Source organism: Lethenteron reissneri, chromosome 21 (genome assembly GCF_015708825.2).
Source record: "Lethenteron reissneri isolate LAM-NWPU_2019-01 chromosome 21, ASM1570882v1, whole genome shotgun sequence".
Classification (NCBI taxonomy): domain Eukaryota; kingdom Metazoa; phylum Chordata; class Hyperoartia; order Petromyzontiformes; family Petromyzontidae; genus Lethenteron; species Lethenteron reissneri.
Window position 1 is genome coordinate 13807473 of NC_083799.1, and position 19348 is coordinate 13826820.

At 47.4% G+C, this 19348-nt stretch overlaps 1 protein-coding gene across 1 annotated transcript in view; it reads left to right on the forward strand.

Moving 5' to 3' along the window:
* The window catches only part of LOC133345274 (SCO-spondin-like), a 178995-nt gene that overhangs the window by 63269 nt on the left and 96378 nt on the right, over positions 1–19348 (forward strand). The window contains 13 exon segments of the mRNA XM_061555889.1: positions 350–1138; positions 1901–2074; positions 2480–2659; positions 4105–4269; positions 5355–5534; positions 10768–10890; positions 13305–13434; positions 14630–14755; positions 15351–15670; positions 16597–16767; positions 17949–18049; positions 18051–18176; positions 18178–18203. Of these exon segments, the coding sequence (XP_061411873.1) occupies positions 350–1138; positions 1901–2074; positions 2480–2659; positions 4105–4269; positions 5355–5534; positions 10768–10890; positions 13305–13434; positions 14630–14755; positions 15351–15670; positions 16597–16767; positions 17949–18049; positions 18051–18176; positions 18178–18203 (2611 nt within the window).

Genomic DNA, 19348 nt, shown 5'->3' on the forward strand with positions numbered 1-19348 from the left:
GGAGTAGAAGCAGAGAGAGAAGAGTGGTGAGATGCAGCGTGGTGGGTGATCGAGCTTCATAGCTCATCGGATTTCATCCGGACTAAAGATTCGGTTCTTTGTGCCACACTGTTGGGTCTGAGAAGGCGAAACGTGTCACAAAACGGTGCGTATCAAAACATCACTGACCATCGCTTTCTGTATAATATCAAAGGATCAGTATTCTGTGATGTTGCAGAGATTAGGGTAAACGGCATCGTTACTTTGATAGCAAACTTGCGTTTTCCCCATGCGTTAGCGTGCACGTTCCTTCACCGTGCTTCTTAAGATATTTCACTCACCTTTGCCGCGTGGTCTGTTACATTTTCAGGAGCAGTCCCACCAGCTTCACCAAGAACAAAGTCACCTTCCACTGCCAAGTTTCCACTGGGGCCGGAATGGACGACGGACGATAGTGGTGGAGCGAGGCGCGGCGTTACAGGAGACCCTGGCGTTATCAGGAGACCTGACCAAACCGGAAAACCTGGGGTCAAAGGGAAGCAAGGAGTTACTGGGGAGCCAGGCATTGTCGTTAGACCTGGCGTAACTGGAGAGCCTGGTCTTATTGACAAGCCTAGAGGAACTGGGGAGCCTGGTGTTATTGACAAGCCGAGAGGAACTGGGGAGCCAGGCATTATCGTTAGACCTGGGGTAACGGGAGAACCGGGTGTCATTGATAAGCCCAGAGGAACTGGAGAACCTGGTGTTATTGATAAACCCGGAGTAACCGGGGATCCAGGCGTGAAAGGAAAACCTGGAGTGACGGGCATACCCGGCGTCGATGTGAAACCAGGGGTAACCGGGAAGCCCGGAACCATTTGGGGGCCCGGGGAACCTCCTTCGGTCACGGGTCACGTGAGCGGAACAGGTGAGCCCTTTGTGATCGGCAAACCGGGCAAACCGACGCGGAAGCCCGGAATGACGGGTGAGCCGGGTGCGAAGGGAGAGCCTGGGCCGGCAGGTGTTCCGGCCACGAAAGAGCCAGGAGGATGGCCAAAGCCTGGTCGACCTGGACATGGAGATGCCTTCACCACAGCGCCCTCTCGCCACGTGCACACGTTAGCCGGTCCAAGTGCGACAGCTGCTGGGCCCATCCTGCCATTGGGACCTTGGGTCACAGGTAATTTTTCAAATTTTCCACAAGTTAATTCGTTTTTTGCTGAGGTGCTTATCGTGATTGCGGCACGATGCAATTTGCAAGGAGTTTTTTTTAATTGTACGGACGTGCAAAGTAAATCTCTTCAGCGCCGTTATACTCGTAAGCAACTTTTTTCAGGTGACACAGAGCGATACACGCCTCAATAGTTGCCCATCGACACCAGCGATTCACTACAACGCTTGCCCAAATGATCTTTTGAATTAGACTTGAGAACCATCGGATGGCCACACCCCATGTGAGCACATGGTTAATTTATTTAGCCTGGTATGATGCTAGAGCCCATCGTATTAATACAAATGCCAAATGCAGTGAGTGTGTGATCATTTACGAAGCGATGATGGGACGACAGCAACACAGTGATACCCGCGATGGGGATTTGTTGCTGCTCTGTGAACGTTGCTACGCGGGCATTTGTCTCCGTGGGTTGTTTTATTTTACGTGCGGTGGAGTGTTCATCGCTTGTTGCAGAGCGTTCGTCGCTGTTCGAATCCGGCAGGCCATGCTGGTAAATGCTTCACGGTGAACGCTTAAGATCCCGCGACGTCACTCGAAAACAGCAGGCCATTGTGTGCCAGTGCCACGGTCCAAATATTTTGCCGAATTTGAAAAAATGACGCGGCAAATTGCTCGATTGGGATCACACACAGCAACATGGCCCTGTACTAATTCGTCGCAACGAGCACTAACATCGCCGCTGTTACCTTCGGTCGCGGGTTCCTGCAGGGAGGCCGTTGCCCGGATTTACCGCCGTGGTTCGGGACAGCTCGGTGGCTCCACCAGCGAGGCAGCTCTGCCTTGTGGGGGAGTTTGCGTGTGCGTCCGGGGGGTGCGTCGACGCCGCGTTGGTCTGCGACGGCAAACGAGATTGCCCCGACAGATCTGATGAGCGCTACTGTGGTAAGGGCAAAAAAAAAAAAAGAGGCAGATTGAATTGTGTTTTAGTTAAATGTTTGCTGTATTATAATGATTTCGCTGTTATTTAAAAAATATATATCGGCCTTATTGTTACTTACAACGATTTTGATGTGCACTTTGTTCTGCGATTAATCTACGTTTCACAGTTTTTTTTACTCTCGGCATGCACACATTCATTTTATGAATCCCCTTTTTTAACTATATAATATCTGTAAATTCTATTCCGTACAATATAAACTCATCTCACTGGTTTTCCACAGAGTAATTAAGACAAAACAACCGAAATCACGAGTCGATGTGTTAAGAAGTAGTGAACGTGTGAACATTGTCACGGTCGCACGGTCCGTCACCACGCGGTGTCGTGAATGTTGACGCGGCGCCCATCAGGAATGGCGACTCCGTTCCCGCACACGCCGCCGACGCCTCCCGGCGCGATCCCTGGCGGCCGAGTCCCCGGCCGCTGCTCTGCCCGCCAGTTTTCCTGCGCCAGCGGCGAGTGCGTGAGCTCGGAGAAGCGCTGTGACCTGCACAGGGACTGCCTGGACGGCTCGGATGAGCTCGATTGCCGTGAGTGCTCAGCGGGGCCCGCTTTTCGTCAACGCTTCCCTGCTGCGTCGGTGCTTTTTCATAGTTAGCCACCGGTTGGTTACTCAATTCCGTGATTGAGGAACAGCGTACGGTATTCCCTCGTTCTTCACGAACTCGCTATCCACGATTTTGGCCATCCGTAAATTGCATCTGGAACTCTACGCGACTGCATCGAGAGAGAGAGAGAGATAAAGTGATGGGATGAAGTTAGATGCATAGCATCATCATAATTTAAGGTAAGTTCATTTATGAACTGTTTAACATTTTATTGACTTAATGTTTATTATTTAAAAAAATGTGTACGATGATAATTTCCATGTATTTAATAGTTGATTTATGTATTCAGTTAAAGTAATTCATTAAAAATATATGTTTTCGTAGGCCAACGCCATTATCCGCGAAATGTGATGGTCACGCGCATCTCCGGAACATATCCCTCGCGAATGACGAGGGAATGCTCTATAGCTAAATGCACTACTGCTGCGTTGTGTTGTCCACCTCTCTGATGTATTTTCGGTTTGTTCCGCATGTTGATGAGCTTGAGGGGTGGGAGACAATCTCCTGAAGCCCTTTCGGCGTGGCTAACAGAACTCGACATTGGCATTTAGCCATTGAACAATATTTAGCCATTCGCAAGAATAGAATTAGCTTGAGGTCTGATGTTTTGACCCACGTGCTGGGAGCTTCTCGAACCCGCGGAATGAAACGTTGGACATCGTGCCGAACAACACGCGGTACAACTCAAATGCATCAGACAAAAGCTACAGATCAGATACAATAGCATCACTATAGCTGATTGTGAGTGAATGGTTGAGTGAGAGAGTGAGTGTTTGGGTGAGGAAGGAGTATGTGAGTAATGTCAATTTTAACCATGTTCTCAATTCACCAGAATCATTAGCGCTCTCTCTTCAGAGCCATTAAGGTCACGAAGTACTGAAACATTTACCAATTCAGAAATGTATGCCTAATCTCTGCAGTCAAGTACAGTATGACCAACGATATTACATTCACCATATTATGAACGCTCGGTCCAAAAGCCGCTTTTGGTCAAAAGGCTGAGATAACTTTTTTTTTGTCGCTGAGAAAGTAAGACATTAAGAGTAATGTATGACTGAATTCATGAAATATGAATGAACTTTCCACGTAAAATTATAAAAATGTGTTTGCTCTGCTTATTTCCCCATACGCTAGATATATATTCAATCCCTGATCACCTTGCCAGCTCTGTATATTCTCCAGGCTGAACATCAAGTTTTTCACCTTCCCGTGTAAAACTCCAACCAGTCCTGCCTCACGCAAACTTTAACCTCTCCGCCCAGCACCTTTCAGAAGCCAGCAGGCCTTGAGGCATTTCTTTAGAATCGTGAGCGGCGCTGGGATCGTTTAGCGTTGTTCTTTTTCTTTTTTCTTCTTCTTCTTTTCAGTGGACTGCATCGTGTCACCCTGGACCGAGTGGAGCCAATGCAGCCGCAGCTGTGGCCTAGGCGTCATGTTCCGGCAGAGAGACGTCCTCAGGGAGGAGCAGACCGGGGGCAGCTGCAACCGCACGCTGATGGGCAGCAGAGCCTGCTTCATGCAGGCCTGTCCCGGTGAGTCACCCTTTACCAAGATGACAACCGTCCTCTATCCCAATAAAGTTCGGATATCGCTTGGGGTGGTCACACGTGGCCTGGCGGTAGCGCGTCCGTCGCTTGTCGCAGAGGCTCGCGGTTCGAGTTGAGCGGTCGCCATGGTGATTAAAGATCACCTGACGTCAGTTTCAGTCGCAGGCCTTGGTGTGTATAAATTATCCAAGTTTAAAAAATTACCCGCATATTATTCAATTAGCAATAATCGCCTACTACTGGCACACTTGCAAATAAGACTTTCCTGGTCTTTTTACGTGCTCACCTGGTTAAACAAAACACACTTGAAACCACATGCCGCCTCAGATATTTAGACATTTGGTGCTTCGTTGCGAGCATTATCGTTATCATCAAGCCCACTACATCATTGCAAATATCATCTAGAGACAAATATCCCCCGTATATCTTTTATCACACGAGTGGGGTACGTTCTGTTAGCGAGCACCTATTAAGGCTGACACAGCACATGAGGAGGTGGTGTGACCTGCACCACAGCTGATCACCGCTGTTTCCCCAGTGCTGATTTTTTTTATGCAACCCTACCAATTTCGGTGCTTATTTAAGGCTGAGCTGACCTAGGGGAGGGCCACAACTGTTTAAAATATCACTCGCTACTGTGATAAGTGTGGCCGGGGAATGAAATGTAGGTCCCCAGGTTCATAGTGAATGTGATAACCACTACTACTTTTGCTATCACCACCACCACCACGACCGTTGCCATGACCACCACCACCATCAGCCCAGCTTCTGTACCTCTTAATTACAGACGAAACATTGACTCTCCCAATCATTCTTTGCCTCACGCTTCCTCTACATCGGTAATTGGTGCCATTAACCACTCCGGGCCATCTCTTATTCCTGTATCAGGTAAAGATGCTCACATCTCAGTGTGTTTTATATAGTTACATATCGTCTCTATTCTTACGATCGCTTCTCCCCTGATGCACACATCTGCTTGAGTGCGGTCGCACTTGGACGCTGATCAACCCCAATCGTGTTCTCTTGCATCTTACCCACGGTGGTGCCGCCATCGCCGCCGCTGTCGCCAGTGGAGGGGCAGTGGGGTGCGTGGAGCTCCTGGTCCCCGTGCGACGCTCGCTGCGGGGGCGGCATGAGGGTCCGGCAGCGGACGTGCAGCACCCCGCCGCCCAAGAACGGCGGACGGGCGTGCGCGGGCGACGGAGTGCAGCCCGAGCGGTGCAACGTGCGGCCCTGCGCGCGGCCCTCCGGCAAGTCGCGCCCCTCGTCGAGTGCGCGACGCTCGCCGGGGCGAACCCTCGCCGAGACGGAGCGGACGTCGCCGCGTTAGGCCGTGCTCGTGCGGAGGGGTGGGGGGACGGGGGGTGGCGGGAAGGCGAAGCCACCTGCGGCGCTGATCACTAGGTTTTTTAAATCCTTTATATTAAGTTCACTTGCTTGCTTGCTTGCATGCTTGCGTGCTTGCTTGCTTGCTTACGACCGTGCAAATCTTTTGGTCGTTTTTTAACCCACTTCCCGTGATCCAATCGAGCTGACATTTTGCACACAGACTCGTTGTGCGTGACAATTAATTTTCGTGAAATTTTTTTTCCAACATTTTACACTTTTTAGGAAATAATAAATTATATTTAATTACCAATTGCTTAATGGTGCCAGGCAATCATCTGACCCATAGGTGGCAGCCATCTCAAGCCAGAGGACGAGAAGACTCTAGCCGCCACGCATATAAAGGATTTATAGTGAAAAACTTAGTTTTTACGGGTTAATTTTTTACGTGCTGGCTTTGGTCCGCGAGTGCTAATTATGCGCGCTTTCGTCAAATGACGCTGGCGCATGGAAAACAAACTGAGAATTTTCCATGAGAGCGTTGAGGTTTTGTAAATTGCGATTGATACAAAAGTTTTGATGTTCACTTTTGGGAACGTCCGAGGTACTTGGCTGATTTTAAGCAGTCTCCATCCTCGCCTCTGCACTTGCGTGAATGTTGAGCCGGGGCCAACCTTGCAGCATGGCGAAATTATTCATCAGCTTGACACTCTACCTTTTGCGGACAGCGTGTTGCGTGGCAGCATCATTTCAGAAATGTGTTTTTCCGTGTAGGACATCTATCAAAGTGCCAATTAAATATAAATGCGAGCGTGACAGATCTGGGCTGTGCAGTGGATGTGGCTGAAAATTCCACCCAGGCTGCTGTGCGTAGGCCCTCCGATGTTTCGAAAGCTCGTTGCGTGGTCTGGCATTGTGTCACGTTGCAGGAGGATATGTCTGCTGAATACCCACGCATATTTTCTGAATGCAGGCTCTCTCAGTTTCTTCAGCATATCACAAATATCCCGAATGCGTATTCTGTTTCATAAAGATGCAGTGCTAACGCGTGGAGCAAAATAATGAGAGGCACCGGCCGTTTCGGGGTATTGTTCCTACAATGCAAAACAGGGGAAGAATTTACCTCTCTTTGATGTAGGGTGTTGGGAGAATCCGTAGATTGCGACGAACGTCAGACACAGGGAACGAGAGGTAGGCGAGAGCGAGTCGATGGAGGGGCTTCAAGTGTAACTGTGTAATGCTGGCACGTGGCCAAGCAGCACTAAAAGTTCACCCCGCCTTTACATACGCCTGCCACTGGTCAGTGTGGGTTGGAGAAGGCGGATGGCGGACACCGAGGACTGGTTCAGATATCAATCCCCACCGATAACAGCCATGGCGGGGAACCGAACTCAGGTGGCCGGGTTCATAGTGCAATGTGCTAAACACTATGTCACTGCTTTGCCCCCCCTCCCCGTTATAAGTAATGCGACCTGAAAATAACTCATCGCCATCATCTTTGACACCGCCTAGTGACATAAACGTGCATAGCAAACAAATATCGCGCACACAACAATCTTTCTTTTTGAAGTACGTTGTATAAAATGGAAAATGTCAAATTAGTTATGTAGTTTATACTTTAGCTTTCTACGTGTTGTTGAGTAACTGCAGCTACATATCATTAACATTCCTTTCCTTTGTTACTGCTAATCCCTGCACCCCCCTTGGTTGCTGCTGATCCTGCATAATGCATGGGCATAATATGACTTTGACACCCCCCCGCCCAACGCCTACGCATTTTCCATGAATATGCTAAATCCCTCTTCACATGCACATTCTTTTTGTTAAGGCGCTCTTCAACCCCCAATGCAGCTTATATATAAGCTCCTAGTTTGGTAGTGTCTCATTCTTCACCTGAGGACGGCTGCTTGCGTTGTAGCCGAAACGTCGTGAGAATTGTTTTATTATGTTTTATTTTTATTATTTTATTACTTCCCTTCTACGTGACTTTACCGAAAGAAACAAGAAGATGAATCCCTGCAGTCACGAAAGCTTTAAATCGAAATTTAACCGCCTCTACGGGGAGGGTTTCCACATAACTTTGAGATCCTTCAACAAGCTCCGGGATAAGAAGGCTCAGCTAATCGAGTCTCTCACCTTTCTGAAGAGATGCCGCGACTCTAAGGTAATACCAAACGCATTTACACTAACATCTGCTGCTGTAACTTCTTCTAATGCGAAACGAATTCTGTCTAGAACTAGCTTAGCTCTTATCTCAGAGAAAATCAGACTTACGCGCACCGAACTAGATCAGTTAGACAAGACACTCTACAAATCACACTTATCTTTGAGTGTAACAATGTCCACATCGGATTGGGAACATGTGGAAAAAATGACTGCCTCTTCAGCTGCCGCTATGTCGACTAAATGTAAGGACAACTTGATTTCCAAATTCAATCGCCTCTCAAACAAGAAACCGGACCCACACATTGAAAAGCTAGATATTAACAAAGTCGTAATTAATCGCAGTAACAGTCCTATTTCTGAAGGTTTGAAATCCGTTTTAGCTAAAGGACTAAACTTTGCAGTCACACCTAGACACATACCAGTTAATGATATAATTGCTCGAGTAGATGTAGCTCTCAAGGGCTTGAGTCACATCGCTGCAGACGTAGCAAGATCCGAAATCTCTGTAACCCTCAAAAACGCTAAGATGCCAGCTAGCAACATCAGCAAAGAGGAGCGTTTTGAATTAGCTCAATTAAAAAAGAGGGATGACATTGTCATCCTCTCAGCCGACAAAGGCAATGCCACTGTCATCATGGACAAAATAGAATACAACAACAAAATTCAAGAACTACTAAACGATGGCAGCTATACAAAAATAAAAAGAGACCCCACCAACAGCCTCGTCTCCAAAACCAACAACATCATTTCTGCTTCAACCGCATTAATTGATCAGACCAAACAGTTCTCGTTGAAACCTTCTGCAGCCAGACCACCAAGATTGTACGGCTTGCCAAAGATACATAAAGAAGATACACCTCTTCGTCCCATTGTCTCTACTATCAACTCCCCCACTTACAAACTGGCTCGTTTTTTGTCCGAAATCCTACGGCCTTTCACTGGAAAAACCACCTCTGCAGTACTAAACTCTACTGACCTGGTATCGACAATCAAGGGGATTGCCCTGTCCCCAGACGACCTGCTTGTCAGTTTTGATGTGGTTTCCTTGTTCACCAAGGTACCTGTGCCTGACACCATCGCAATCATTGAAGACTTGGTTCATCAAGGACTGAATGCTGGGGTACCCCCCCTGGTGAGACACTGCTTAACCAATACATACTTCACCTGGAATGGAACCTTCTACAAGCAAATTGAGGGCACCCCAATGGGCTCCCCCCTATCTCCGGTTGTAGCCAACATCTTCATGGAGAAATTTGAGACGGACGCCATCCAGACTGCCACTCTACGCCCGACCTTATGGAAGAGGTACGTAGACGACACTTTTGTCATCTGGCCACATGGCCGGCCTGCTCTAGACCAATTTCTCGACCACATCAATTCCATACACCCAGCCATCAGATTCACCATGGAAGTCGAAAATGATGGCAAGCTACCCTTTTTGGATGTCCTAATCAAAAGGAGACCTGATGGTTCAATGAGCCACTCTGTCTACAGGAAAGCCACCCACACGGATGCTTATCTAAAACCGGATTCCCACCACCATCCATCTCAGAAGAATTCCCTCATCAAGACTCTATATCATAGAGCCCAATGCATCTCCGACCATGAACACATTTCCAATGAACTCAAACACGTACGCCAAGCTCTTAAGGCAAATGGTTACTCCGACTATACAATCCGCAAAGCCATCACTCCAACCATCAAGAAGGATCCTGTTGAGGAGCCTTTCAAGACCATCACCTTACCCTACATTGCTGGGGTCACAAAAAAGATCTCCAAAATCCTGATTAAACACAAGATCCAGGTCCGATTCAACACAGTACATAAAATCCGTGATCTGGTACCGTCTGTAAAAGATGTGGTTCCAGACATACAGTACCCTGGCGTCTACAAACTAAGTTGCCTCTGTGGTAGCAGTTACATTGGGGAAACCAAACGACATGTCTCGGACCGCATCCGTGAACATAAAGCTGACCTGAAACACGGTAGGACTAACACCTCAGCCGTGGCAGATCACTGTTACAACTCAGTGGGCTCACATGATATTGACTTCTCCAAGACAGAGGTTCTCTGCAAGCCATCTGGCTATCATGAGAGATTCGTTCATGAGGCGATCCACATATACAAACACAGAGACAACTTTAACCGAGAAGATGGATTCTGGCTCAGCAATCATTGGAAGGACGTAATAAACCATTTCGATACACATTAGGGTGTGTAGAATAATACATAGTGTGATATTAAATGTATAAGATATAGGTTGGTTTACAGCAATACAGTATATAATTTAATGTTGGGTTTATCTATGGCAGTATATAGTACGGTATATGCTCGTGTGATGTAAGAGAATAAGGTTTAGATGGAAGCATATTATAGAATTTTTACGAGGTAAAATTGTAATGTATTACTTGCTGTTAGTAACTCAGCTTATTATAGAGTATAGTAAGTATACTGATGGTGCGATGCAGTTTATACTTTAGTTTTTTTATGTAGTTTATACTTTAGCTTTCTACGTGTTGTTGAGTAACTGCAGCTACATATCATTAACATTCCTTTCCTTTGTTACTGCTAATCCCTGCACCCCCCTTGGTTGCTGCTGATCCTGCATAATGCATGGGCATAATATGACTTTGACACCCCCCCGCCCAACGCCTACGCATTTTCCATGAATATGCTAAATCCCTCTTCACATGCACATTCTTTTTGTTAAGGCGCTCTTCAACCCCCAATGCAGCTTATATATAAGCTCCTAGTTTGGTAGTGTCTCATTCTTCACCTGAGGACGGCTGCTTGCGTTGTAGCCGAAACGTCGTGAGAATTGTTTTATTATGTTTTATTTTTATTATTTTATTACTTCCCTTCTACGTGACTTTACCGAAAGAAACAAGAAGATGAATCCCTGCAGTCACGAAAGCTTTAAATCGAAATTTAGTCATCGGGATTTGTTGCGTCCGCCTCTGGCTGAATTACTCGCGCGTTGCTGCGTGACAGACTGCGGTCCCGACATGGTGTTCGTCTCGGCGGAGGACTGCAAGCGACGCCCCGTGGAGCCGTGCCCTCTGACCTGCGACCACCTGGACAAGAGCCCAGACTGCCGCGTGCCCTGCGTGGAAGGTTCGCACGCAGCGGTGGCGCGAGGCCATAACTACAAACTATGAAATAAAATTTTTATTTTTTTTATTTTACAAGGTAAGGCCCACTGAGCGATGTAGCTCTTTTTTTAGAAGCGACCTGGCCACAATTGATAGCCCAATGAAGTGGCTTTTCACGTGGACATTTACAGCAGCCAAATACTCTAAACGCATGTTTCTAAATGTGGAGGGAAAAACCAGAGGACCTGGAGAAAGATCAATGCGACCACAGGGAGAACAGGCAGACTTCAAATATATGGGCGTTAGGGTCGCGATTGAACCCACGACCTCCTGCATACCAGGCGAGGTAGTTAGCATATCGCCACCGTGGCGCCTACATAATCAAACGGAACAAAGGTTTAGAACAATCAATCAGCTCAAAATGGTCACGGATTCATAAAAAAATTACGGATGTACGAACTCAGATCCGGATCAAAATTTTATCTAATATTAATGAAATGAAGGAGGAAGCCAATTATTCGGTTTTAATAGGAACGTTTTTGAACGGCATTGTAATTAATCTATGAGCTGATTTAGTTCACAACGTTGATATATCTTCTTGGTTCTTTCGGTAAAGTCACGTAGAATGGAAATAATAAAATAATAAAAATAAAACATAATAATAATTTTTATCATTTTATTATTTCCATTCTACGTGACTTTACCGAAAGAACCAAGAAGATGAATCCCTGCAGTCACGAAAGCTTTAAATCGGAACTGTGATATGATTAATTTATGTAGCTTGGCCATCGTCAAATGTTCGTGGCCATGTGACGCACCCACAAAATATGTCTGCTCGGGGCCCCTGTAGGCCGGCATCGCCACCGTACACTCACTGTCCCCAGGACATGCAAGCACATTGAATCTCCAGCTTCAGCAACTCTTAGAGGCTCATTGGCTGACCCAAGTGATTATCATTCATGCGGTGCCTCAGGATGGCTCGGCGCAGGCGACTCGTGGGAATCGTTTCCATCAGGCTGTAAAATATTAAAGAAAAACACTGAGGGTCAGAGGTCGAAGGCTGGAGCGTTAAGTACATTTGCATAGATAATTGGATGGGATGGTGCGGATGAACTTTGTTGAACCACGTAAGAGTCCATTGAGTCACGTGTCACTTTTGCAAAAGGAGAACTGGGAAGGAATTTTACAACGTACAAATGCAGGAGCACTATAGGTTAAATATAGAGATTGTTACGAATATGCAATAATGTATTTATATTGAAAATAATACATTAAATATTTAACAATTGTTCATTGTCATTATCAGCGACTGTTACTCATTCAGCGACCGTTACCTCTTTCACACACCGTACGTAGCAAACCGTGCTAATCGGATGTGCGGAGGGAGGACGACAAAAACCTATTTACGTCCAAAGTTGAAATGAAGGAAAAATGTTAAATATCTCTGCCTGATTCTAGATTTGAAGCTTTTGTGACTGCAAGGAATCATACTTTTTGTTTTTTTCGGTAAAGTCACGTAGGTAAAAAATCAAAGAAAATCAATGAAAACGACTAAATAAAATAAAATAAATGAAAACAACTAAATTAAATCAGTGATTTAATTTAATTAAAACTAAATAAAATTTAATTAAAACTAAATTAAATCAGTGATTTAATTTAGTTTTAATTAATTTTATTTTATTTTTTACCTACATGACTTTACCGAAAAAAACAAAGTATCTCTGCCTGAGTTTCAGAAATTAGCAACGGACACAATAACACTCTGCACTGGACAATCAGGGATTCAACTCAACAATGGAAAGCTGATTGTGTGAACCTTCCGAGATGATGGGTGGCAGCGATAACACTTGTACCTCGCGAGCAAACATCGCCTGGGTTCGATACCCATCTTGGGTCCCCTTTCTGTGTGAACTTTGCAGGAACCGACCCACGTATTTTCTCCAACGAAGTCCCCGAGACCTTAGGGTCGTATTCTTCTAAGTCCTCCGAGGTCGAGGCGCTGTTCTTAGGGTGATCGGGTTTTTGCCAGCGCAGCTCCCAGACTAGGGAACACTTTGCGTTTGGAAGTCAGGCAATCAGAGTCATTTACATCTGCGTTTAAAACGCACCCGCGTTAAATTGGCCTTTACCTCCTAGTTACGGTCCGTTTGCCCTGGTTCTGATTTCTTTACTGCTTTAAATGCATGGCGCATTGCGATATTAGGTATAAAATGTGCCTTGTAAATTCCAATTATTATGTTTTGCATGGGTTACCTCAAGGTTCACTGGTTTCCTCCTCAAGCAAATGGCTCACTGGGGATTACAAATAGCAACATCGCCCCCGCCTGCGGAAACTTGGCGGGATTCCTCCTGTAGACTTGGGGCATTTATCCTGGTTTATCAAGCGTAGTAACCAATAATGACGGTACATTGTTTGGTGTGTACATTATCGCCCAGGCTGCCGCTGCAAACCGGGCCTGTACCTTAGGAGTGGACGCTGTGTGGAAGCCGGCGAGTGCCAGTGCAGAGTCGAAGGCCGCGTTTACAAACCTGGCCAGGTCTTCTCCACGGCAAACTGCAGCAACTGGTATGGGAACGAGTTCATCGCACGTGTACCATGCACAACCCTTTGTCAATTCACCGACTATGTTAATTGTTTGGTGATGCTGCTGCGTTGGCGGTGGTGTACAAGCACAACTAACAAAAAGAGCCGCCACTCATTCATTACTCGCACTTATTATGACGAACGTGCCGCGTTTTTGTTTGTTTTCACTGACAGATGAGAGCACAGCCCGTGCCGTGTGGGTCACGGGGGTTATTTGACCATACTTCACCGCGCTGGGCTGGTTGAAGGAAGGGGGGGTTGGCTGAGGATCGGTTTCAATATCATTCCGTGACTTTAACTGGAATTGTTTTCGCAAGTGCGTTCAAAGGCCGTTTTTTATATCCACATAGCAGAGCTCTGAATGTGTATTGCTTTTTTTTCAACTTGGAAAATATGACAATGGGGAATGTTTTCACAAGTCCTCCATTGGGAGTGTACGTGGAATGTGTGATAACAGTGATGATCGCACACACATACATACACACGGACAAAGATGCCCTGTGTAGCCTACGCAGGCTGTTGGGGAAAGTGCCGTCAGCGATCGCCTATGAAGGCAGCACACAACAACAATCGCCGTCTACCACTATTTGGCAGTGACATCACCACGGGGCGCTCACGCCAGCCTCGGTGCACCTTGAGGCGGCGTTAAGTATGGAAGGCTTGTTGACAGGAGGACATGGAACAGACCCAGGTGCCATGTAGCATTAACAAACCGTTGGAGCAAGTGCTGTTCGTGAGCACCTATGAAAGCCGGCACAGCGCCACGAGAGGGTGGGTGGCCAGCAGTTTAAATTTGCGCCACTGTTATTGCCGGATTATAGCACACATATGCTCACACTCACATATGCTAAACTATTTTTTGTATTTTACCAGGTAAGGCCCACTGAGCTATATAGCTCTTTTCCAGAACCCACCTGGCCACAAATAACGAAGTGGCTTATCACGTGGACATTTATAGCAGCCAAATACTGTAAACGCATGTAGATTCTATATGTGGAGGGAAAAACCGGAACACCCGGAGAAAAATCCACGCCACCATGGGGAGAACATGCAAACTCCAAATATACCTCCATCAGGGTTGGGATCGAACCTACGGCCTCATGTATATCAGGCGAGCTAGTTAACATTTCGCCACCACGACGCTCACACGCGCCCGTCCCCCGTGCGTTGCGTGCAGCTCCTGCCGGGATGGCACCGTGGAGTGTGAGCCATCGAGCTGCCCCGTGCACTGCGGCTGGTCGGCCTGGTCCCCATGGACGCCCTGCGACCGCCCGTGCCGCACGGGCAGCCAGGAGCGCTACAGGTGATTGGCGCCGCTGCGGGTTTCCGGCACACAACCACAACGCTATCTCGTTGGGCCCTGCTTGCGATAAATGAGATCACCAGCCTCGTTATAACACTCCCTTAAACGGACCACCTTTTTAACCAAAGTACAGATACACGTAATAATCTCCGCATGAGGTATGTATCTATGTATGTTGAACTTCTTCTTGATTCTTACGGTAAGTCACGTAGAATGGAAATAATAAAATAAAAAAGTAAAACATAATAAAAGAATATAATAAAATAAAATAAGTATTTTATTATATTATTTTATTATATTATAATATGTTATTATGTTTTATTTTTATTATTATAATTTTATTATTTCCATTCTACGTGACTTTACCGAAAGAACCAAGAAGATGAATCCCTGCAGTCACGAAAGCTTTAAATCGAAATTTATGTTGAACTTTTTTCGCACCGTACGTAGCCAACCGTGCCAATCGGACGTGCGGGGGAAGGACAACAACAAAACGAAACTCGACAACGCTGCGTTACAGGCTAGCCACGGGTCGTTACCTCGTCCGGCGTTAACCCTTCTCACCCCGCCCCACGGTGCGCGCGTCACGGCGCAGGTCACCGACGAACCCGGCGGCGTCCGGCGGGGGAGCACCCTGCGCGGGAGAGAGCACGGAGCTCCGGGACTGCAACGTGGGGCCCTGTCCGGGAGACGTGGTCCCCGACGAGGGCGGCGACGGGGACGGGGGCAAGGGCGGCTGGGGCCAGTGGTCGGCGTGGTCCCGCTGCACGCGCACGTGCTTCTACTCGCCGGAGCGCGTGGGCACGCGCGCGCGGCACCGTCGCTGCAACGCCACGGCGGTGGACGACGTGACGGGCGACCCGTGCCCCGAGGAGGATGTGCAGACGGAGCTGTGCGGCGTGCGGCCGTGCCCCGGTGAGTGGCGAGCTGCGCCGCCTGATGCCGCCGCCGCCGCCGCGGTCGTTCGTGGCCGTTGTCGGAATAGTTTCACTTGCTTCCAACCTCCAGCGGCCGCTCGGTCATTGAGATAGGCGTAGTTAGTAACGCCTTCACTTTTGGGTTGAGTGATTTGTGAGCCCTCGGGTAGCGCCGTGGCAAAGTGAACACTTGGCTCACCTTTTGGGCCAAAAGACTCGGTCATTTATTGTACATATATATGTAGGGCTATGAATACGAGTGCTGCTTTGTGCCACGTTAACAGTGGCTGTACTCTGGTGGAGATGATTGTGGAATGTCCACCACTTTACTCAGAGACACCAATGGGGATGAGCATTGCTGGTGTTTTGTTTGAGCTTGGAAACACTTTGACAGTTTAAAAAAACTTTTTTTTGCAGAATAGAGTAATAAAGAGAAGTTATGTATACAAAAATTGGGACAATTATGAAATCATGGAGGAAAAAAACACCGAGTTCTTGGTTATCACATGCTGTGTGCGGGAAACATCATATCGTTAAATTTACAAGCATGCTGGGCCTTCGTGTTGTGCTTTGGCTTCCGAAAACACCCAGTGTATGTTTTCTCATCAGCTACAGAAAGTGCTTCAATATGCCTGACCGTGGAAAGTTTTTAGATATAACTTCAAATATTATAACCTGCTTAGTCTGACTTTGACAGATGAAAACCCAATAAATGTTGCAAAACGTTTGGTCGCCAGATGAACCTGGTAACATTTTTGATGGCGTGGTTTACATTTTTTGTACGTGTACATGGGCCTTGTTTTTAAGAAAGGTGCCTTTTCACGAAATAAAGTTCGATTTAAATCCCATCACAGGCAAACACACACTTTTCATCTTTGGTCCGCTTAAAAATAATGAATGTTCTCGTGTTCGCCGCCGCCGCAGTGGCCGGCGGCTGGAGCTCGTGGTCATCGTGGACCGGGTGCAGCGCCTCCTGTGACTCGGGGATCCAGACGCGGAGTCGAACCTGCACCAACCCCCTGCCGAGTCACGGGGGACCCAGCTGCCAGGGCCCCCACGGCCAGAGCCGAGACTGCAACCCGCAGCCTTGCAACGGTACTCGCCGAACCGCATCTCCCCTCGTTTGTTTGGACCCTCGCCGATGAGACATTGAATGTGGAAATCAGTCCAGCGTTTTGCTTGTGTTGAACCAATGCAGCTGATCGAGAAAAAAATCACTCCCTGAATGGGCGTGTCGCCGTTGGAAATGTGTAAAAAAAGATATGCTTTTAGTGTTTAATCCGTAGAGTCAAATATGGCAAGGAGGTGTAGTGTCTGCTTAAATTATTTTGTTTTAGCGAGTTGTGAAAATGTTAGGAATGTGATTATTCCCCCCTCTCTCCCTCCCACCCCCACAGTAATTTCATTGTCATCATTCGTGGTTGTGCTTTTCGTTCAATAATTGCTTATTTTGAATTCTATTTTTTATATCTCTTTTTTAATTGTTTCTAAAATTGTTCACTCCATTAGCCCAAGAGGTACGTTAGCATCCTCTTATGATTTGCACGAATTGTAAAATCGTAGATTCTCACATGCATCCTTCGATGCACGTATCTAGAGTGGCGGAATCCATTTCATTCAGTGCATTAATGCATTGGCGTACGCTTAAAAAACTGCTGTGAACTCAGTTATCGCCACTCGATCTTCACATTGACCCAAAGTGTGTCCAGTGGGTGTGGTGGTGCACATCTGTAATTAATACAGGGAGACAGCCTTGACGATTTACACAGAGATGGGGTCAGCCAGGGCTGCAAGACGTGCACGCCCTGGGCAATGAGGTGGATACGTAGAAGGTAGCACCACAAGTAGGTTTCTCTTGATTTTAAGCTTTTGTGACTGCAGGAATCCATACTCTTTGGTTCTTTCGGCTGAAGTCATCTTTCCCACCTGGTGACGGACGTTTGTTTGCGCCCGAAACGTCGTGATTTATTTTATTTTATACCTACGTGACTTTTCCGAAAGAACCAAAGAGTATAAAGTAGGTTTCTCGCCTATCTGTGCGGGAGTTTGCGTGCTCCTGTGTTTTTTTCTCTCTCTAGCAACCAAGGAAATAAGGCCCAAAGCCATACGTTGGCATACTGTAATGACGTAGGCCTTGAAGGTCAGGTGCCAACTGTGAAACAGAAGGAGGGGGATTGACAACAACAACAACAACAACAGAGGTGGGGCGGCCATCGGCAGCGTTGTGCCGCGACCGATCTCTCTCCGATCCCCTTGCCGATCTCTTCTCCGAGCAGAGCAGTGCCCCGCCGGCATGGAGCACCTGACCGAGGCGGAGTGCCACCGCCGCGGAGGGCTGTGCCCGCGCTCCTGCCTGGACATGACCCGCGACGTGGAAGTGCACGGCGTTGTGCCGTGACGGCTGCTACTGCTTGGAGGGCACCTTCCTGCTGCGGGGTGCCTGCGTGCCGCCGGTCCGGTGCCCGTGCCGCCACGAGGGGCGCGACTACGACCCGGGCGACGTCAGTGTCCGTTGACCCCTGCAACAACTGGTGAGCCGCACGCACACGCGCGGACAACAACAACAACAACCGCCATTCGCCACTAAGTGGCGGTGACGTCACCACGACGCTTGTGCCAGGCCATGTGCCACCTTGAGGCCACGTGAAGTGTCGAACGCTCGCTGGCAGGAGGTTACGGGGCAGACCCAGATGACACAGGTCGATTGACTGAGATGACTGGCTGATGCACCACCTGTGCCCCCTACTGTGCCAACTTGCTGTGCTTTAGCGCGCGTGTGTGTGTGTGTGTCAGAATCAGAACACTTGTTTGTACTTGAGGAATCCGACGAGCTCTTTTTTCACAGATGTCCAGTAAGGGGGGCACGGGGACAAAATGTTACAACAGCAAACGATACAAACACACGATATGGAGCTTAAAGTATAGGAAAGGTAAGCAAAGCTCTTTAAAAAAAATACAAATTAAACTAAACTATTCTTATCTTACCAGGTAAAGCCCACTGAGCTAATAGCTTCATTTTCAGAAGCGATCTGGCCACAAATGATCGCTCAACGAAGTGGCTTATCACGTGGAAATATCTAACAGCAACATTATATAAATAATCTTAATGGCATTTTTCTAAATGTGGAGTGAAAAACTAGAGGACCCGGAGAAATGTATGTGTGTTGAACTTTTTTCCGCACCGTACGTTGCCGCACCTCCGGTGCTACCTATGGTGCGAAACAGGTTCAACATGCATATATACATACCTAGACACCTGTGGTAATCGGAGGTGCGAGGGGAGGAAAACAACTCTCTAAACACCTCGCGACTAAGATCAAAAGTTGTATGCATTATCTCTCATTGTTCTATTTAATACTTTCTTAACCCGGAAAATGTGACTCAAGTCTCAAGTACTCTGTTTCAGGAGGGGTCCTGTCAAGCTTTTGCAGTGGTTGTCGACCATTGCTGTGTGTTTCCCAATGAAGGAATTTGCGAGTCAATATTTATCAATTGTCACATCTTGATGATGGCCCTGCTGGCGCACAGCGGCCCCACTTCTCTTCAAGTGATGCCACTCGGTCTCTTAACATGAACAGTGAAGCAGATGCCATGCATTTTGTGGTTAACACACATGCAGTCATAACCACCAGTTATGTCCCTCCATCTGTCTGCAACACAGATAATTACAATGACT